Source organism: Erythrolamprus reginae, chromosome 3 (assembly GCF_031021105.1).
Source record: "Erythrolamprus reginae isolate rEryReg1 chromosome 3, rEryReg1.hap1, whole genome shotgun sequence".
Taxonomy (NCBI): Eukaryota; Metazoa; Chordata; class Lepidosauria; order Squamata; family Dipsadidae; genus Erythrolamprus; species Erythrolamprus reginae.
The window spans coordinates 210,510,771-210,532,995 of record NC_091952.1 but is presented as its reverse complement, the minus strand read 5'-3'; the positions used below and the strand labels follow the sequence as shown (position 1 = coordinate 210,532,995).

The following is a 22,225-nucleotide window of genomic DNA, read 5'->3' as shown; positions in this document are numbered from 1 at the left end:
TTAGTCAATCCTGGATTAAAGAAATGAAACACAGTCTAAAGTTCTGTAATGGATTGTTAGTTTCAATGGATAGCAACAATTATTCTCATTATTATTCACCTTGTGCTGTTTTACAATTTGTTTAATGATATATTTTTTAAGACACCTTATTTTCTTGCATAATGTTAGGCTCTTACATTGCAAATCTAATAAGGTAACAAACAATAACTAGGATAATTTAAAAGACAGTGGCACAAATTACTAGTTACAGTGATTTGATTGAGGTTTGTTTCTCTGAGTTTTTGTTTTGTTTTGATTTTTTGTGGAGGGAGCTTCTTCTCTTTTGTTTGATGCTTTGTTATCAGGGTTTTTTTTATTATTATTATTCCTGGCAACTTACCTGGAACAATTCCTGCAATTTTTCTTGGCAAGATTTTGAAAGAGAATGGACTGTCCCTAAGTCTCCAAGTTTCTAGCCTCAGACCTTAATCGTTACAGCAGATTGGTTGTCTGAAGAGTTGGTTACCTATCTAAAAATATCTGCAATCTTACAATCTTACAATGCTTCACCTGTATCCACAGCTAAAAACTGTAGTAATTCTGTTAAAATACATTTAAATGTCATTATATAAATAGTACTACATTGCTTTTGATATTAAGCAGTAGGAATAGAGGATGAAGTAGGGAAAACAATATGAGACTATACAAAATAATAAATAGTCGGCCTTCTCCAGGTCTCGTCGGCCAGACAATGTCGTCCGGCGGGACCTAGGGGAAGAGCCTTCTCTGTGGCGGCACCGACCCTCTGGAACGAACTCCCTCTAGAGATACGTACTGCCCCCTCCTTCCTGGTCTTTCGCAAAGCTTTAAAAACCTAGCTATGATTGGATTGGATGAATGTATGCAAGTGTTTATGGGGCCCTTTAAATGTTTTTTTCAGTAATTTTTTATATTGTAGAGATATTGGATTTCTTATATATTGTTATAGTAATGTTGTACGCCATCCTGAGTCACCTCGAGAAGGGCGGCATAGAAATCTAATAAATAAATAAATAAAAGTGAGAAATCACAAAAGATAAAGGGTTAAATTCAGTTCAAGAGCCAAAACCTCTGGTAAGAGCTGTAGAATGTTCATAAGAACATTACTGAATTGTAAAAAACAATATAAGAAGAGCAACATTGGCCTAGCCAAAGACTCATTTCATTCAGCATTCTGTTGCCACAAGGGTTCTGCAGATTGTAGTGGAAAGCCACAGCCAAACAAAAATAAAGAAATCCTTTCCTGTTTATTGTCCTGTGAACAACTTTCAGAGAAGACAATAATGACCTATATAACATTGCACTATTCCATTTTAGCAAGAATTCCCTTATTATTTTCACTCAATTCTTTCAATTGGTTACTTCCTCATTTACCAAGTCGCTTTCCAATCCTAAACAGGCTGATCAAAATCCCATTAAATACATCCAGTATTTAGAGAATAACTTCAAGGAATAAAATAAAATCCCTCTGTATTCAGGATTTTCAATAACCTAAATTACTCATAGGAAAAGATTATTTGTATGGCCTGGTAAGAATGTTATCCTTTTTTAGTAGAAGATATTAGAATGTTTATGCTGCAGATGCAAACATTCTTACATTTACATAATATCCTATTAACCGTGAGAACAGACAAACACTTTTTTTTCCAACATCAACACTTAGATTACAAGATTACATAGTCAACAGTAGTAAATCCTTGATTGCTCATGAGTTACGTAGCTAAAGTAGTTGCATAATTTTCTTTTCTCCATAGTGGGTGGAGCCAACATCCAAGTATGGAATGACACTGTCCTATTTGCGTATTATGACTGAGCATGTTTTAATTTTTATCTTCTCTTTTGCCTTCCCTCCCCCTCTTTTGGCTCAGTCCTTAGGACAGTTTATGTGTGTTTAATCTTCACCTGTACAAGATCAGGATTTTGAGTTACAACCTTCCCTCATCAATTCCTCCTCCTCCTTGTACATGCTGGCTATTTTTTCCTAAAACAAAAATATTATCAAAATGTCTGATTGATTGATTCTAAGCAAACATAATAATTACCTTATTATATAGCTGAACATATATATTTGTGGCTGTATTATATATATCATTTCAATGCAACATGCCCCAATACCTAAGCTGTTCAACATTACTCACTATTGCAAGGAAACAATTTACAAGGCTGTTAGAATTAAAAACATAACATACTAAGCTAACTGGACAGTTAAGTCATTAATTATAGAGGTCTGTGTTATAAAAACACAGCACATAATTATTGAAAAAGATTTAAAGTATTTTTATCTCCTTTCTTAATTTCTCAATTTGGTAAGATCCACTTACTGGGCCTAAAGAACAAAAAAGTGTAAGTGTGTATTCATAGGATTAGCCTCATTTTGTAGTGTTTTTATCTAGCCTGATGGGCAGGAAATTAAAAAGGCCAACCATTGTGTGTCTTATTTCTAAAGTAAATAAACAAAATGCAGGCAATTCTCCAAATGTGAGTAAGATACTGGGCAATGAAAATTATTTACATAGTTTTTATATATGAGTAGTGATGTACTGTAGGTACAGTATTGTTGAATCAAAATTGTATCTTATTTTATTTATTTATTTATTCATTTGTCTAATACACAATACATATGGAAGAGAATAGGCATGAAGTAATATATATAAAGATAATATATAAAAATAGAGGAGAGGATATATGAAAGGAAGAAAATATATACGATATATGAGATAAAGGAAAGACAATTGAACAGGGGACGGAAGGCACACTAGTGCACTTATGTACACCCCTTACTGACCTCTTAGGAACCTGGAGAGGTCAATCGTGGATAGTCTAAGGGAGAAAAGTTGGGGGTTAGGGGTTGACACTATTGAGTCCAGTAATGAGTTCCACGCTTCGACAACTCGATTGTTAAAGTCATATTTTTTACAGTCAAGTTTGGAGCGGTTAATATTAAGTTTGAATCTGTTGCGTGCTCTTGTGTTGTTGCGGTTGAAGCTGAAGTAGTCATTGACTGGTAGGATGTTGCAGCATATGATCTTGTGGGCAATACTTAAATCGTGTTTTAGGCGCCGTAGTTCTAAGCTTCCTAGATCCAGGATTGTTAGTCTATTTTCGTAGGGTATTCTGTTTCGAGTGGAGGAGTGAAGGGCTCTTCTGGTGAAATATCTTTGGACGTTTTCAAGGGTGTTGATGTCTGAGGTGTGGTATGGGTTCCAGACAAATAAGCTGTATTCAAGGATGGGTCTGGCAAAAGTTTTGTAGGCTGTTGTGAGTAGTGTGAGATTGCCGGAGCAAAAGCTACGTAGGATCAGGTTAACAACTCTAGAAGCCTTTTTGGCGATATTGTTGCAGTGGGCTTTAGCACTTAGAAATATGCTTTGTATGTATGCACTTTTTTCATCTTATCACTGTGCATATATTATATGTAACAATAATGCTAATAGTTGCCTTTTAACAACTGGTTTGTTCTTTAGACTGAATTTAAGAGAGATGTTTAAGAGATCTGTTTAATACCTTATGTTTATACAAATCTTACAATATTCACTTTGCTTCTTAACAATTGCTGAGGAAGAACAGGTCTACTCTACCAAGATTGGATGCCTCTAGATTTAATAATTCCTGGATCTATTAATATTTTCTATCTTTGGTTCTGGGTGGGATTGTGTTATTCCAAACATAATTTATGCATAATCTGGTGGTCTTTCTGGATTCATAGTTCCTTTTTGAACAGCCGTGGCTGAGTGGGTTTTGTACAACTTTCCTTTTCTTCTTGAGAGATGCTCAGTCATCTAGGTCAGTGTTTCCCAACCTTGGCAACTTGAAGATGTCTGGACTTCAACTCCCAGAATTCCCCAGCCAGCAAATGCTGGCTGCGGAATTCTGGGAGTTGAAGTCAAGATATCTTCAAGTTGCCAAGGTTGGGAAACACTGATCTAGGTCATGGTTGCCCCAAAGGTGCTTTTTTTTTCAAGAGGCAACTGGACTTTTTGGTTTTTCTTTGAAGATGTTTTACTTCTCATCCAAAAAGCTTCTTCAGAAAAGTGAAACTTCTTAAAAGAAAAACTAGAAAGTCCAGTTGCCTCTTCAAAAAGCACCTTTGGATTTACTCTCCTTCATTTTCCTAATACTTTTCTGGACCATGAGGCACTGATCATGTTGCTCATACCTTTGTCATCTCCTGAGAGGATTATTCTAACATGAGACTGCCCTCATGGAAGCTGCAACTGGGTTCAGAATGCAACAACATGGGTGGTCATGAACACACCTGTAACTTATGTTACAATTCTGTTCCACAATCTGGTATTTCCATGTGAAATTCATGATACTCCTTCTCACCTGTAGCATGGAGCCAGATTATTTGTGGGACTGCTTCTCTTTAGTTCTTTCTACTCAATAGAATGGAAATGAAGGAGCAGAAGAAGGGAGAGAAGACTTTGACAGCTAGGACCTTCCAGGTTTACTTATTTGGGGCAATCCCCATTTTGAGAAGGGCGAGTGTTTTCGACTTAAAGTCAGGAATACAGTGATACCTCATCTTACAAACGCCTCATCATACAAACTTTTCAAGATACAAACCTGGTGTTTAAGATTTTTTGCCTCCTCTTACAAACTATTTTCACCTTACAAACCCACCACCGCCTCTGGGATGCCCCGCATCCGGACTTCTGTTGCCAACGAAGCAACCGTTTTTGCACTGCTGGGATTCCCCTGAGGCTCCCCTCCATGGGAAACCCAACCTCTGAACTTCCGTGTTTTTGTGATGCTGCAGGGGAATCCCAGTAGGGGAATCCCAGCAGTGCAAAAACGGGCACTTCGCTGGCAATGGAAGTCTGGAGGTGGGGTTTCCTAGCGAGGGGAGCCTCGGTGAAATCCCAGAATCACAAAAACACAGAGGTCCGGAGGTGGGGTTTCAAGGACTTTGGTGTTTTTGCGATGCTGCGATTTCACTGATGCTTCCTTCGCTGGGAAACTCCACCTCCGGACTTCCATTGCCAGCAAAGCGCTCAGTTTTGCGATGCTGGGATTCCCCTGCAGCATCGCAAAAACACAGAACTCCGGAGGTGGGGTTTCCCATAGAGGGGAGCCTCAGGGAAATCCCAGCAGTGCAAAAATGGGCGCTTCAGCTGGCAAAAGGGGTGAATTTTGGGCTTGCACGCATTAATTGCTTTTCCATTGATTCCTATGGGAATCAAGAGTTTAGTACCTATGTAAGACATGAATAAGAATGAAGTATACTCAATATGTGTTTTGTCTCTTGCATTTCCATTTTTATGACCATACTTTTAAAAAATGGCAAGCAACTGGATATCCGCTAGCTCAGGGATGTCAAACTCACAGCATTGTGTGATGCGTCATAACTATTTTTCCCTTCACTAAACCAGGTGTGAGTGTGGCCAGTGTGTGCTGCATCTGGACTGCAGGCTGTGAGTTTGACAGCCGTGCTCTAGCTGGTTTACACTACAACTTCCATAAAGCTTGAGAGCATGTCTAATAGTTAGAAGATGTAGTCCAAAATATTAGATATTAATGGTCTATTTCTGTTTTAATCTGTTCAAGAAACAAAAGTCAGAAGAGAGCGGAATGTTAATTTATTTTATTTATTTATTCAAATTTATATGCCACCCAACTCCCAAAGGACTCTGAGCGGTTCACAACCTAAAAACAAAACACACAATGTAATATTAAGACACCTTAAAAACAATTAAAAACAATTTAAAACCAACAATTAAAAACAATTTAAACAGTTTAAAAAGCAATGCATGTCATTAATGGCTGGATCCCAAAGGTTTACCATTAGATCAACAGACCCGAGGCCTGCCAGAAAAGCCAGGTCTTTATGGCTTTCCAGAAGGCCATCAGGGTCGGGGTAGTCTGGATCTCAGGAGGTAACTGGCTCCAAAGAGTTGGAGCAACCACAGAGAAGGCTCTTCCCCGCGGGCCCGCCAGCCAAAACTGTTTAGCTGATGGGACTCAGAAAAGACCAACTCTGTGGGCCCTTATCAATCACTGGGAGCTATGTGGTAGAAGGCAGTCTTGAAGATCATTTGGCCCTAACCTAAGCCATGTAGGACTTTAAAGGTAATAACCAATACCTTGAATTGTACCTGGAGACTAATCGGGAGCTAGTGCAGTCTGTGGATAATTGGTGTGATGTGGGTGTACCCAGATGCACAACAGCTTGCCTGACTGTATTATGGACCAGAATAATTCTACTGGTCAGAATGATTTCAGTAAGTATTTATTTATTTATTGGATTTGTATGCCGCCCCTCTCCGAAGACTCAGGGCGGCTAACAGCAACAATAAAGCAGTGTACAATAGTAGTCTGATGTTAGAAATAATTAAAAGCCCATTAATATAAAAAAACCAACCATACATACATACATACCATGCATAGAATTGTAAAGGCCTAGGGGGAAGAGGGTCTCAATTCCCCCATGCCTGACGGCAGAGGTGGGTTTTAAGCAGCTTACGAAAGGCAAGGAGGGTGGAGGCAATTCTAATCTTTGGGGAGAGTTGGTTCCAGAGGGCCGGGGCCGCCACAGAGAAGGCTCTTCCCCTGGGTCCCGCCAAGCGACATTCTTTAGTTGACGGGACACGGAGAAGATCCACTCTGTGGGACCTAACTGGTTGCTGGGATTTGTGCAGCAGAAGGCGGTCCCTGAGATAATCTGGTCCGGTGCCATGAAGGGTTTTATAGGTCATAACCAGCACTTTGAATTGTGATCGGAAACTGATCGGCAACCAATGCAGACTGCGGAGTGTTGGTGTAACATGGGCATATTTGGGAAAGCCCATGATTGCTCTCGCAGCTACATTCTGCACGATCTGAAGTTTCCGAACATTTTTCAAAGGTAGCCCCATGTAGAGAGCGTTACAGTAGTCCAGTTTCAAGGTGATGAGGGCATGAGTGACTGTGAGCAGTGACTCCCGGTCCAAGTAGGGTCACAACTGTTGCACAAGGCGAACCTGGGCAAACGCCCCCCTCACCACAGCTGAAAGATGTTTCTCTAATGTGAGCTGTGGGTCGAGGAGGACGCCCAAGTTGCGAACCTTCTCTGAGGGTATGGTATGGTACCATAGTTAATGTCTCTATTTGAGTGATAGATCTACTAACAGACTAAGATAATCAACAAGCATGTTTTTTGCTCTTCTCATAGAGCATACATTCACTGAAAATGGAAACAGGTACTGTGATATATTGAAACCAGAATTGAAACTCCCTGGATGATGAGCAGATGGCAGAAAAACATTTTTTTACTATTTTCCAGCCTCTAGTGGGCATCTGGATTTTGGAGTCCAGATCTGGAGAAAGTCAGTGCTTTAAAAAACTGTGATTTAAATTAGGGGTTGAAATGTAGAGAATTCATATACTCTGCAAATAAAACTGCACTGAGATGTTCTGCTTGTGTGGCTAAAAATTTAGGTTTGTTTTAGTCAAGCTAATCTTGCCTTAAAATTCTTATTATTTATCCTTCACGTATGCACCCAATCACATTATCCAGCAGGCCTTCCCAGCACATTGACCTTAACAGGGATTTTCTTCCCATTAAATGAACAGAGAACTGGGTGACAGGTGAAACACAGCCAGTATGATTCCATTCAAATGTATACATTTACAGTTTACATCATCTCCATATATTTCCCTGACTGGCATTAGTCTTATTCCATGTTTGAAGCAGACTTGATGATCTTGCTTGTTCTGGAAAATAACTAGCTTTTTCTGATTAATCCAACACAAGCCATGGTGTGTAAATTTTATGGCACTTTTACCTTTTCCAGAAGTCTGTGTGAAAGTGACCAACTCAATTTAGTTTAACTGTTGACAGATTCCTTGGGAACTGATGTGCATTACAGGATTGAGTATTGTATATTTTTCAGCTAATCCATGTTCTCAAAACGTTCTCTTGCCGCCCACTTACAAACAATCCAGTCAGGAAAATACTTTATTTTACTGTCATTGCCAAACCAAGTTGTTACATTGATATAGCAAAGAGGGAATCTTTAAAACTGTATTTTCCTTTAATTGGAAGGAAAGGGTACTTTCCTTTAATTGGAAGCATGTCTGAACTCTGCTGAAGATGCGATTCCCCAAAAGGTCTGAATAAGCAATAAGCTGTGTGTTTTATTTCCATATACAATAAGACTGACTTTGTTGTATAAAGTACAACCTAATGAAACAATATTTTCTGGGATATTAAGCCCTAGAGCCATGATGGCAAACCTATGGCACGCGTGTCAAAAGTGGCACTTGGATCCATGTCGGAAAACCATGCACTCCTTTTTTCAGCAGTGCAGAAAAGGTTCACCATCACTGCTTTAGAGTGATTTACTTGGGGATAATTTATTTTGCTTAATGTAATATTTGAACACAACTAATTACAACCTGAGTTTTCATGCGTATGTCTTGAAATCAAAGTATCAAATAAACCTACAAAGGAAGACTATCTGGGAAGTGGCTACTCATGTTTTAGGGAGTAATTCCTCAATTTAGATGCAAAAGATCGGGATTTAAGTTCAGAGAGGGAATGACAGAGTGGGAGACGAAGAGGAAGAGAGGAATATAAAATCCTCCAGATCTCTTGGAGAAAATATGCATAGAGCAGGATTGATTAGAACTTTTTCTAATACTAAAATAAAAGACAAGACACTTGGAATTGAAAAAGTTAATCATGTTTATTACAAAATTAAGATCCTGATCAATGGAACATACTCCTGAGTAAGTCTTCATATCCAGGTTACCCATAATATGGGAAATCACTTATCTGCATATCCACAAGTTTACTACACAAATATTGTATAATTTCAGTCTTGTTAAGGGATTGTGTTACCAGGATCTATTTGTTTGCTGCAAGGTAGACTCCAACACATATCCATCACATTCTACCTGCTTTTGATTTCTATGCTGAAAGAAAGGATATATGCATCATATGTTTGTACTCTTTTTATAAAGGGATACAGATATGGGACAAAATCAGAACCATTCTGTACTTTTAATAGCAAATGTGTAAGGTAATGCTGCCACCAACAGTTACAAAATAAGAGGATATCAATATAAAAGGCTCCTGCCCATCCCTTCATGAAAAAAACACATGATCCAGTGTTTGTTTTTTTTACTGCTATCAATTTAGGATGTCTCAATTTGCTTTGCTTTTCTTCTGAAGGATACTGTCTTAGCAAATTCTCTACAGTATTGAGAATTTTATTTCATTTTATTCAGTTGACCACATTTTAGGTCAGTGGTCTCCAATCTTGGCAACTTTAAGATTTGTGGACTTCAACTCCCAGAATTCCTCAGCCAGGTTTGCTGACTGAAGAATTCTGGGAGTTGATGTCCACAAGTCTTAAAGTGGCCATGATTGGAGACCCCTGCTCTAGGTAATGCCCTAACTTAGAGAGCAACAAGATCTTGGAAACATAGAAACAGAAGATTGATGGCAGAAAAAGACCTCATGGTCCATCTAGTCTGCCCTTATATTATTTCCTGTATTTTATCTTAGGATGGATATACAGTATGTTTATCCCAGGCAGGTTTAAATTCAGTTACTGTGGATTTACCAACCAATTTTCTTCATATTGGCCTGTCCAATATATATATTGTGATAATCTTTTTACATTTGGAGCAAATATTTGTTTGTTTGCATCAATCACAACAATTTATTACCTGATTAGGCCTGCATAACCTCAAGACACCAGGTTGCCATCCCAATTTTTGTTGATCCTTGGATCTGGTAGTCCTAAACTGATGATATTAAGTGTGAACAGTTCATCTTATTATGGTGAGATAGTAGTAGTAGTACAATGGCCAAACACTTTGCCTTGCACCTATTTACTTCAATACTAAATGACTCAGGATTGTGATTTCCTTAGATACTGAAGTCAATGACTTTTTTGAAGGGAGCAAGGTATACAAATTACATTTTTGGAATAGAACTGAGAAACAGCCCATTTAATCACCTACATTAAACACATCAGAAACATTTGGCAGAATATCCTAGGAATCGGATGGTGAGGGCTCTTTATTTAAACTAACTTTCCCAACAACTACTATCAGTAGGGGACACTTACTGGAATGAAGAATGACCAAACACTAAATGTAAGCCAGGCAAAAGTGTTCATGTTTTCTCATCTGATTATCTTTGGGATCCTTTCAGTATTTACTGCTTTGGAATGCTTTCTGAGAAAGAGAATGAGGCCAAAGGGTTGAAAACTATTAAGTTGAGAATCCTACAGAGTTTGACAGGTCTCACTTTACACTTGAGTATTATGGGATCTACCTCCTAGCCCCACCCATGTAATTGGTCTCTTGCAAGGCCCAGGGAAACTAGGACAGATGATGTGAGGGTCTCTCCTTTATGGGAAAGTCATTCCATCAGCTCAGCCTCTAGTTTCAAGATTTACCCAGCCACCGTGACAGATTTGGATTTTATGAAAATATTGTATTGTGATGTGCAAAGCAAGATTGTAAAGTTGTGTGTGCAAACGTTTGCGGGGTTATTCAACCATTCATGGCATGTTATTTTCTGAGATAACAAAGTCTCTGAAGAATGATAAAACTTCACAACAACTTGGTGTTAAAAACCCCCTGAAGGTGTTTTGTTTGGTTGGTTGGGGTTTTTTTTTTGGGGGGGGGGTGTTATATTGTTGGTTTTTTTAATTGCTAAGCTGTTCCAAGTCAAACTTTAATCGGGATGCTTTAAGTCCAAGTCCAACTCATTCTGTACAAAACCTGAACAATGCAAATTACGCCTGTATTCCCTCAAGGAAGTGAGCCTCCTGCAAGAACAAGGCTCGAGGTCTCTGGATGTGCCGGTTTTTTAAAGAAACTCTGGAGATCCTTCCCTCCTTTCAGTTTCTCCAAACGGCCATTAGAGAAGCGCAGTCAATAAATTACAATAAATAGCATCAGCGAGGTCCACCTGCCCCACCCTCACCCGCCTTGGAGACGTTGGGCCTCACAACTCGGGATACGTTCCGGACCCGCCCGCGGCCGCGCAGTAATAGGCCGCGGCGTTAGGTTCGGGGCCTTCGTGGCTCGCATAGGGGAGGCCCAGGTCGCCCGGGCGGCAGGCGAAGGGCAGGTACTGCTCAAACTCGGCGCGGTCCACATCCGCCAGCAAGTCCACGTCGTGCGGGGGCAGCTGCTCGAGCCCAGCGGGGGCCTCCGCTCGGCGACGGGGTGGCTGCTGCTGCGCGTGGTCCGGGGCGGGCGAAGAAGGATAGGAGGCCAAGGGCACCGGGAACCGACTACGGAAAAGGCCGACGCCGACATTGGGACTACCGCCGTTGTTGCCAGGAACGCCGTTGCACGGATACTCGGAGCCGGGCGGCGTCGGGTAGCCGTAGGGGCCTAGCAGGCAGCCGCCTTCCTCCGGGTGAGGCGGCGGAAAAAAGACGGGTTCTGCGCAAGCGCCCCCTTGGGATTCGGGCTCCGGCGTCGGCAGGCTGTAGTTCCCGAAATGGGTGGCCAACGCCGACAGCGGGAGCGGCGCACAGTCCCGGTAATGGAAGCTCCCGCCGGCGTAATTCGGCTGCTCTGCGTAAGGAAGGCCGAGGCCCTCGCAGCCGCCTCCATTTCCCGCCTCTCCGGGCAGGCCCAACGGGTGGTGTTGCACTGGGAGGAAGCCGCTCCCGCCGTCCACCGCGCCGTCGTTGCGTTTCAGGCGCTTGACTTGCTTCCTGCGCCGCGGTCGGTACTTGTAGTGGGGGTGGTCCCGCATGTGCTGCAGCCGCAGCCGCTCCGCCTCCTCCACGAAGGGGCGCTTCTCCTCCTGGGTCAGCGCCCGCCACGACTGTCCTGTCAAGGCAAAGGAGAAGCAATCGGGAGTTTAGGCGAGGGGGAGAAAACTAAGGGCCACGCTGTGGCTCGGCTCCTGGGTGGCGGCGGCGCTGGGAGAATCCATTTCACTGCTTTTCCCAACCAGACCCACCTCTCAGGGAAGTTAGTTGTTTATTAACTAGGTCACTAGTGATTAAAACTTGTCTATGGAGGAAGTGATCGCGGTTGGTACTTGTTTTCGTTAGGGTCCCTCTGGATCCTGCCCAGTTGCGACCGCAATTATGTGGAAAGGACGCGAAAACCCAAGGAAGAGGCTACCAAATTAAAGCAGGTAAACTGCAAGGCGTCATTGTTTATGGAAACTTTCCTGAATTACATTTAAGTTCGTGGCAGTAACTATTCATTTATTTTTTTAAAATTATTTTATTTATTTATTTATTTGGGGTTATATGCCGCCCAACTCCCAAAGGATTCTGCGCACTTCACGTTTTCTATAATAAAAATAAACTAATAAACAGTTTTCCTGGAATCGCCGGATGGTCATTGCGCCAGTAGAAGAGCAGTGATCTGCAATGGCAGCTGGAGTTAAAAGATTAATCCATTCGCCCCCTGTTCTGGTTCTTCGGAATAGCCCGTCCCTTCTATCAACGAGTTGCGGGACAATGAATCTTATACACTGCTCAAAAAAACTAAAGGGAACACTTAAACAACAGAATATAAATCCAAGTAAATCAAACTTCTGTGAAATCAAACTGTCCACTTAGGAAGCAACACTGATTGACAATCAATTTCACATGCTGTTGTGCAAATGAAATATTCAATGATAATATTTCATTCATTCATATCTAGGTTATTTGAGTGTTCCCTTTAATTTTTTGAGCAGTATATATTTATAGCGAAGTATGAGATTTTGCCCGCCTATTGAGAAAGAGAAAGCCGATTTCCAGAAGACTTTTTAAAAGAGTTTTCTTAAAAGCTTGCCGGAGGAAGCGCTGTCGATTCAGGGAATCCGGGTCCCCTGGACTAGCCTTGGATTGCGCAACGCTCTGAAAAAAAAAATCACAAAACGAGTCTACCCTGTCACGAGCCTGCTGCTTTAGTTCCTTTACGAAAGTTCCCGTAGTCTCATTTCCGAAGACAACGGGTTATTCCGCGACGGGGCAGGCACGTAGAAAAGTAAAACTGCGTAATATTGGGATAGCACATAAATACTGCCCAATAATTTGGATGGCACATAAATGCTGCCCAGTATTTAGATGGCACATAAATACTGCCCAATATTTGGATGGCACATACATACTGCTCAATATTTGGATGGCACAAAGAAAAGTAAAACTGCGTAATATTGGGATAGTACATAAATACTGCCCAATATTTGGATGGCACATACATACTGCCCAATATTTTGATGGCACATAAATGCTGCCCAGTATTTGGATGGCACATAAATGCTGCCCAGTAATTTGAATGGCACATTAATACTGCTCAATATTTGGATGGCACAAAGAAAAGTAAAACTGCGCAATATTTGGATGGCACATAAATACTGCCCAATAATTTGGATGCCACATAGAAAAGTAATACTGCGCAGTATTTCTCAGCCCTCCTTTTCCCAGCCGCCTCCCGCTCCACCGACGCCTATTGGACTTACCCAGCATCTTGCTGAGCTCCGCGTTGTGCAGATCCGGATTCTGCTGGGCCAACCGCTTGCGTTCGTCCTTGGCCCAGACCATGAAAGCGTTCATGGGGCGGCGAATGCGGGTCTCTCCTTTGGCACGGCCAGAGACTCCCTGCTGTACCGGATCGGCGGCCGCTTCGCCTTTGCCTTTGCCGTCGGTTAAGGGGCTGAGCGATTCTGCCCACTGACACTGCATCATGAGGGGAGGGAGAGAGGACCTTCCTTGCGCCTGATCGTCGCTACTGGCGTATCCAGCATCGGGGCTGCTCATTTCCACAGAGCTCCGCCGGCCCGGCCAGTAGCAGGCCCCTCTCGGTGCCTCCAGAAGGCGAGCAACCGAGCGAGTTAGTAGCTCTTGCGCCTCGCCCTTCGCTGCCACTAAAGGCTTGGACGAGCCACTGATTGCAAGCTCCGATCTCTGACACTCCTTGAGTAGCTGGCGGCTGTCACCGCGCGGCTCCGTTTAAACTGAGCGACAGCCAATCAGACGCCGTGGGCGTGGCCAGAGAGTCTGAAGCGGGCGAGGAGGGGACCAGTTTTATCTGCAATTCACCTGTATGGGATCGGGCCAGAAATAACCTATTTTTCAGCGAGGAGTGGATTTTTCCATGACCTGAGTCTGCGTGGAAGTAAATTCCATTGAGATCAATGGGATCTACTTTCAAGTAAGTGAGAGACTCGAAAATGATTTATTGGTACTGACAAAAAGAAAAGGGGTGGGGGGAATTGAAAGGTTTATCCGTGAAAATATCTGTGTGTATGTGTTTGTGTTAGATACTTTGCTTCTACGTGCACGGAGGGAAGATTAAGCACTTTCGACCTCTTTCGACCGTTTCCTGTCTTTTGGACCGCGTTTCCTAGACAGGATATGTTTTTAACGAATACCATATAAGCGATACTATTTTTACAACTGACATGGACTGGACTCGCTACTTTTTAAATATTGCTTTCTTTATAGATATTGCGGCCGCGTTTAATCATTTGTATATTTTTGCATGCACATTCGTATGTTTGATTAGTCTCATACGATGAATATTGCAGTTACTGTAAACTGATTTGCTATGGTAATTCCATTTGTAGAAGTCTTGACTTAATCTGCTTGCTTCTTTAATTGTTGTTAACTCTGATTATTGCAGGACAGGAATTCGTTCTAGGTTGAAGCCAGTCTAAAGGAGCAAGATGCGTTGTCACAAATCAACACACAAAGTGAAAGGGGTTTTAGGATATGCATTTACTTTTAACATAACCTGGACAAGCTGTTGGAACTGACTTTAACTTTGTCCGGATAGAGTAAATCTGATGTCGAAAAAATTGGAAATATTTTAAACAACCGGAAGTAACTGATACAGCTTCTACGTTTACTTCAGCTTTAGTCGTGCCTTTTACGTGGGTAGAAAGTTATATTAAAATAGCTATAGTGTGGACCTCGTGTATTACTTATCTACACACATAATATTTACTGGTAAGTATATTCGTCTCCTTATTTTAGCTAGAAACTCAAGGTTGCCATTCTAAACATATTTAATAGGGCAGCCCTAGTGCGATTTATTCACAGATTAAGATACATGAGAATGCACTTTGGGAGTTGAAGTAACACCATTATCATAGGAACAGGTAGCTTTCCATGTAGCTTTCCATGTACCTACCAGGTAGGTAGGTAGGTTGGTCGGGAGATAGATAGATAGATAGATAGATAGATAGATAGATAGATAGATAGATAGATAGATAGATAGATAGATAGATAGATGGTAGGCAGGCAGGCAGGCAGGCAGGCAGGCAGGCGGATTGATGGATGGATGGATAGATCTGGCAGTGGACTCCCATAGTACAAAATATTATTATTAATCCTTGTGGCCCAAAGGAAATTGGCCATCCTAATCTTAACTACAAATTCACGTTTGCTGCTGTGAGAATCGGTTTAGCTTCGCTGGAACATCAGCAACAACCCCCAAATTACTCTAAAACTATGGGTATAAATATGGTATACTGTATGGGTATAAATAAAGTAAATAAACTTAAAACCCTGAATATTAAAAATGACTTATACTGTACATTTTTTTTAATTTTGAAAAAAAGTTCACTGTAATGTATGTTCTGTTCCAACTGAACTGTGCAAATAGATTGATGCTGAGATCTTCCTTTTTTTGAACTATTAGAATTCACACACACACACACGCTTCAAGTTTCCCCTCAAACCGTAAAAGTGAAACGGGTTTTTTGAAAACGAAGAGTGCACACGCACACGCCGCCCCTGCCTCACTTTCTCTGCTATCTCTTCAATAGCGGGAAGCGTCCTTGGACACTTCCGTCGTCGGAACCCTTCCAATCCCGACCTCACCCCCGATCGTGAGAAAACCCCTCGCAGCTGCCCCGGTGAAGAACGGAAGAACCGTTTTAAAAGTAGCCACGACTCCCGCAGGCAGCAGGAAGCGGCCCGCTTAACCGCGCCAATCTGAGACGAAGCGACCTCTGGCCCGACTTGCTCCAAAATCACAACTTTCCACTGAAAAACCCGCGATCCGGATTGGCCCTCCCCTCCAAGGGCTGCGTTCTCACGCTCCATTCCTTGTTTCTGGTGAAGACCACGGTGAGAGGGGGGCGATTTCCCACAGCGCCCTAAGTTTTTATTCCGCGGTTGGCTTTTCGTTAGGTTAGGTTGGGCTGCTATGGTGGAATGGTGAGGTGTGCTCTGAGTGCTAGCGGAGTCCAGCGCAATTCTGCTACTGCACCTGGGCAGGAATCGCCCGCGAACACGCAGGGAGAGAGAGAAAATAGAATGGGGAGGAAGGGAGACATAGAGAAGGAGAAAGAGAGATGGGCAAAGAGATGGAGGAAGAGAGAGAAAGTTAGAGAAAGAAAGGAGAGAAAGATAGATTGGGAGACGGAGAGATGGAGGGGGAGAGAGAAGATAGAATGAGAGGAAGGGGGAGAGAGAGAAGGAGAAAGAGAGAAGACGGGCAAAGAGATGGAGGGAGAGAGAAAGTTAGAGAAAGAAAGGAGAAAAAGATAGATTGGGAGACAGGGAAAGATGGATGGAGGGAGAGAGAGAAGATAGAAAGGGAGACAGAGAGGGACGAAGAGAGGGAGAGAGAAAGAAAGGAGAGAAAGATAGATTGGAACACGGAGAGATGGAGGAAAGAGAAAGATCGAATGGGAGGAAGGGAGACAGAGGGGGAAAGAGAGGAGGGAAGGGGAGATAGAGGGGGAGAGAGAAAGAGAAAGAAAGAAGGGAGAGAAAGATAGACAGGGAGAGAGAGAAAGATCGCGCGATTTCGCTACCTGCCCAGGTGCAGTAGCAGAATTGCGCTGGACTCCACTAGCACTCGGAGCCACGGGGGCGAGCACACGTCAACCTTCCACCTTAGCAGCCCACCTTTTTGGGGGGGTCACACACACGCCTTCCCCAAAGTTACGTCAAAAAGCGGAAAGCTGACATATTTGCCCTTTCCACACAGCCCTTTACCTTCGTTCCATCACGAAACGAAGACGGCAGGTGATGGGTGGTGGCCCAGATCCTAAAGTCCAGATTTTTCTTTCAACTTTAAGATTTGGGATTTTAGCATTTTCGGTTTGGGGCGGTTTCTGGAAAGGAATTTGATTCCAAGCGAGTCTAACTTCGGGGAGGGTGACTTTTGCTTGCCAGGCCACCGCTTCTGTGCAAGTTTTGCACCTGTATTTTTATTTTAAGGGAGCAGCATAAGATGTCCGGTAAAATGCGACGTTTACGTTTCCTTTCTCCTTAGAGAGAGAAAAAGGTTGAGCTTTGCAATTCGGGCAGGAACTCTTAAACTGATATTCGCAAAGAACCGTCGTCTTTGGCAGGACCCAGAGCCCCATAAAATCAGGGATTATTTCTGACGTTCCAGGACTCTGAATCTGGGATAAACTAGCATGAGAGGCTCGCAAAGGTTGCATTTCCCCAAAAGGCAACTGGACTTCCTTGGGGTTTTTCCTTGAAAACATTTCGCATTCTAATCTTATTCAGTTCCACAGATGTTTAGCAAGAGAATGAATTTATTTATTGGGGAGAGTCTCAATAATTTCCGCTGGGAGCAGGAAATGGGAGTAAAAAAAAAGTCAAGATGGCATCCGTGCAGGCTACTTCGGCTGTTAGCTGTAGTTCAGCAGTTGAAATCTCACCGCCAGCTGAAGGTTCTCAGCCCTCCATCCTTCCGAGGTGGGTAAAATGAGGACCCTGTAAACCGCTTAGAGAGGACTGTAAAAGCACTATGAAGCGGCAGATAAGCCTAAATGCTATTGCTATTTCAACCAGAACCATGCTTCCGACACAAGTAAAAAGAAAAAAAAGGGGGGGGGACACTCGGGGTTTCGATTGTGCGATGGTTATCATGATTTTGGCATTTTTAAGAACCTCGCTTCGCCCTTTTTGCTCCGGGGACGAACCCTGGATGTCTCGTGTAAATTTGAAATCAAAAGCATCGAAATTTTATTGACAACCCCTGTTTTTTATTATTATTAAACACGTAAGCAATGACACTTAATTGAAATGGATCATGTGGGCATTAATGTCCACACCAATTTTGATCTGCCCTGCTTTTCAACTCTGCCCACAAATTAAACCCATTGCATCTCCGACCCGTATGTACAAGAACTATCTAAGGAGATATTGTTAGATGATATTGCAATCAATCAATCAATTAATCAATCAGAATAGAGTTGGAAGGAATCTTGCAGGTTTTCTGGTCCTCAAGCAGGAGATTCTATACCATTTTCAGAATGATGGCTGTCCAGTCTTTTCTTAAAACTCTCAGTGATGAAGCACCTACAACTTCTGGTGACAAGCTGTTCTACTGGTTAATTGCCCTCACTGTTGGGAAGTGTCTCCTTATTTCAAGGTTGCTTCTTTCCTTGATTAGTTTCCATCCATTGTTCCTTGTCTTACTCTCTGATGATAAACCGACCCCTTCAACTTTGCAGGGACCCCTCAAATATTGGAATGCTGCTATCGTGTCACCCCTAGTCCTTCTTTTCTCTAGGCTAGCCATACGCAATTCTCCCAACCGTTCTTCGGACATTCTTTCATAGGTTTGTTTTTACTCTATCAAGTCTAAGTAAAGTAAAGAAGGAGCCATATACCCTTCTTCCCTTTCCCCTAAAGCTTCCCGGCCCGCCGCCTTGCCCGTTAAAAAACAAAATCCCCGGCCAGACTGGTCGGTGTTTAATTGAGATCGGCGGAATTAGAATAATCTGGAGTCGGAATCGTGTCCATAGGTTCCGTTCTTGCATTAAAAGAAAAAAAAAACCTCCCAAAGTTATCGGTAATGTTACCAATACTACCAATGCATCAAGGTAGCATTAGCAGAATTCGCTTCTCCCCACCGCCTCCTCTGAGAGTCTTCAATTCTTTTTTAAAAAATTACATTTTATTTATTTATTTGTTAGTTTTCAAGTACCTATGCAAAGATATACCGTAGCAATTTATATACATGATACTAGTAAGAAGGGACAGGGGACGGAAAGCACGCTGGTGCACTTACGCACGCCCCTTACTGGCCTCTTAGGAATCTGGTGAGGTCAACAGTGGATAGAATAGAAAAGAAAAGAAAAGAAAAGAATAGAATAGAATAGAATAGAATAGAATAGAATAATTTATTGGGCAAGTGTGATTGGACACTTAAGGAATTTATCTTGGTGCATATGCTCTTAGTGTACATAAAATAAAATAAAATATACATTTGTCAAGAATCATGAGGCACAATACTTAATGGTTGTCGTAGGGGTCAAATAAGCAATGAAGAAACAATCAATATTAATCAATCTAAGAGTACGTTTTGGGGCTTAGTTGATGATACTATAGAGTCAGGTAATATGATACCACAGGGTCAGGTCATGAGTTGCATGCATCAACTACTCGGTTTACTAAAGTCGTATTTCCAATTCGAAGGGGCCACTGGCCTTGGCCCTTTTCACACCGAAGTCCCGGCGGCGGGTTTGGAACCGGGGAGAGGCGAGAACCCAACCCCTTTCCGCCTCTTCTGTTTCTTTCTTTCTTTCTTTTTTTCCCTTCTAGACGCTTTTCTAAGCGTGGCGTGGGGCTTGGGACGTGGGGGGGACCGAGGAGACGGGACGGACGGAATGCGGTTCTCCGAGCAGCAGCGTTATCAGAGGCGGCCACAAACGCCACATGAAACGCAGCAAACATCCGGCGCGCTTCCTGAGAGCCGCCGCTAAGTTTTCAAGACAAGCGAGGGGGGGGGGCTCCGGGGGGGGGGAGCGGTGGGGGGAGGCGCCCCATCTCAGGAGGCCGACGCGCCCGCGCAAGCACAAACACAGACAACACACAAACACACACAGAGGCAGAATTCAGCGGCGCAGGGCGCAAAAACGCAGACGCGCTCCTATTGTTCGTGGGCGCCTTTGCGGACTTCGCTTTGCCCCCCCCCGTTACCCCCTCCCGGGACTTGTAAGTTGACATTACACACACGCACACCTTACGCCACCGTTTCGAATCTGCACCACCGCCCCACACACGTACGAACGCCCGCTAGAAGGCTTGAACCTTAAGGCGAGCTGAAAACTGGGAGGAGAGAGGAGTGGAACGGTCCGTCCGAAAGTTTCCTATTGGAAAAATGTAGTCAACTAATTGCGCTTCTGGGCGCTGCGCCATAGAAATTGGCTTTGCGCGCAAAGCTGCTCAACGAGGATTTGGGTGCAGCTTGATCCCCAAATAGCTTGTTAGATGCAATGGGTTCCTTGGGGAGAACTTGATGTTTGGCTCCAGCGCCCTTCTTCTGACTGGCCGAGGCTTGTCTCTTTCCCGCACCTGTCCTTGGATCGCTTCTTTGACATCCTCCTAGAAGGGCGGAAATAGCGGAGAAGACAACTGTGCCTTGATCGGAGGATTTTGGGGGGTGGGAAGGGTTGGCATTCCTTTTGTAAAAACAACTCTATTAAAGGTACTTTCAGAAACATGAAAAGACCGAATGGACCAAAGAGATCCTGTCCAATGTTTCCCAATCTTGGTAACTTGAAGATGTCTGGACTTCAACTCCTAGAATTTCCCACTCATTTGCTGGCTGGAGAATTCTGGAAGTTGAAGTCCAGATGTCTTCAAGTTACCAAGGTTGGGAAACATTGCAAAGGGCATTACGAACCCTGCTTATTTATTTATTTATTTTTTATTTATTCATTAGTTCGGTTTCTAGGCTGCACTTTTCCAAGGACTCAGGGCAGCTTACAATATAAATGATACATAAATAATACATAAAAGCACATTAGAAATTGAAAATTTTAGACTAAATTTTAAAATTAACTCCAGTAAAACATTTTATAACCTTTCCAGACTCCTCCAAACATTCAGACCATCCATTCAATCTCCACTCATACCAGGGCTGAAGCAGTGTGTCCAAGCTCAACAGGCCCCTTATATTTAGCTGTAAAACAAATAATCTCCCCAACACTGTCAAACTATTTACTAAGTCTGCACTACTATTACTACTAGTTTTTTCTCATCATTCCTATCACCCATATCCTCCCACTTAAGACTGTATGACTGTAACTTGTTGCTTGTATCTTTAAGATTTTTATTAATATTGATTGTTTCCTGATTGCTTATTGGACCCCTATGACAATCATTAAGTGTGGTACCTCATGATTCTTGACAAATGAATCTTTTCTTTTATGTACACTGAGAGCATATGCACCAAAGACAAAATACTTGTGTGTCCAATAACATTTGGCCAATAAAGAATTCTATTCTATTCTATTTCTCCTTTATTTTTTTCAGACTCCAAAAAAAATCAGGATATCTTGAACTGTGTTTGGTCTGAGGGTTCAACTCTGTGTTTTTAAAATTTAAAAAGTTTTTAAAAAAAAGTCTTTTCCACCCACTGAGCCGGAGTCTGTTTTACAACTGTAGTGTTGCTGCTGTTGTTTATGTATGCACAAGTGACGTTTGGGTCGTGATTTTGCAAGAGCTTCACGCTTCTTTCAGTGACTCCTAAACTACGTGAGATTTTCAACGTTGTTTCTCTCAGTTCTGGGTTTCTTTCCTGATGACTTCGGGGTGCTTCGCTTAGGTTTCCAGAGTGCTTTTCACCAACGCCTGCACTTGAAAAGAGGATTTCAGGTGGCTTGGACCTGTGGCTCTTGCAAATCCACCTTTGAAGCTGCATTTACATATAATCAGTGGAGATTTGCAAATCAAATGGTTTTAGGATCAAGTGCTAATCCATTTATTTCCTTTTTTCCCTCTCCTTTACTGATAACTACTGGTTCTAGTTCAGTCCAACAATAGTACTTTGTGGCCCATTTCCCTTGATTTCCAAGGAAAGAAAAGAGTTGTGCAGTTTGTTCACACAGAAATGTCAAACTACTGTTGGCTTTCAATCAAGCTAAATATCTTTTGGCACTTGTTCTCTCCTTTATTTTTTTATTTTTTGTTTCCTTTGTCTCTTCACCCATCTCCCCTCCATCTTTAGAGACCAACCTTTATTTATTATTATTATTATTATTATTATTATTATTATTATTATTATTATTATTTAATCAATTAATTAATCAATTAATCAATCAATCAATCAATTAATTAATTAATTAATTAATTAATCAATCAATCAATCAATCAATCAATCAATCAATCAATCAATCAATTAATTCATTAGATTTATAGGCTGCCCTTCTCAAATCAAATGGGTTTAGGATCAAGTGCTAATCCATTTATTTCCAGGCCTGCTGGCCTAGATGTGTTTTTAATGCCTTTTGAAAGGCAAGGAGAGTGGGGGCGGTGTGAATCTCCAG

At 42.3% G+C, this 22,225-nt stretch overlaps 1 protein-coding gene across 1 annotated transcript; it reads right to left on the bottom strand.

Moving 5' to 3' along the window:
• Positions 1-8,665: 8,665 nt before the first annotated feature.
• SOX17 (SRY-box transcription factor 17) lies at positions 8,666-13,885 on the bottom strand. The gene is made up of 2 exons (XM_070749164.1): positions 13,439-13,885; positions 8,666-11,805 (listed from the first exon to the last, which is right to left on the bottom strand). The coding sequence occupies exons 1-2, from the start codon at positions 13,734-13,736 to the stop codon at positions 10,964-10,966; spliced, it is 1,140 nt and encodes a 379-aa protein (XP_070605265.1). The 5' UTR covers positions 13,737-13,885; the 3' UTR covers positions 8,666-10,963.
• Between the last annotated feature and the right edge of the window lie 8,340 nt (positions 13,886-22,225).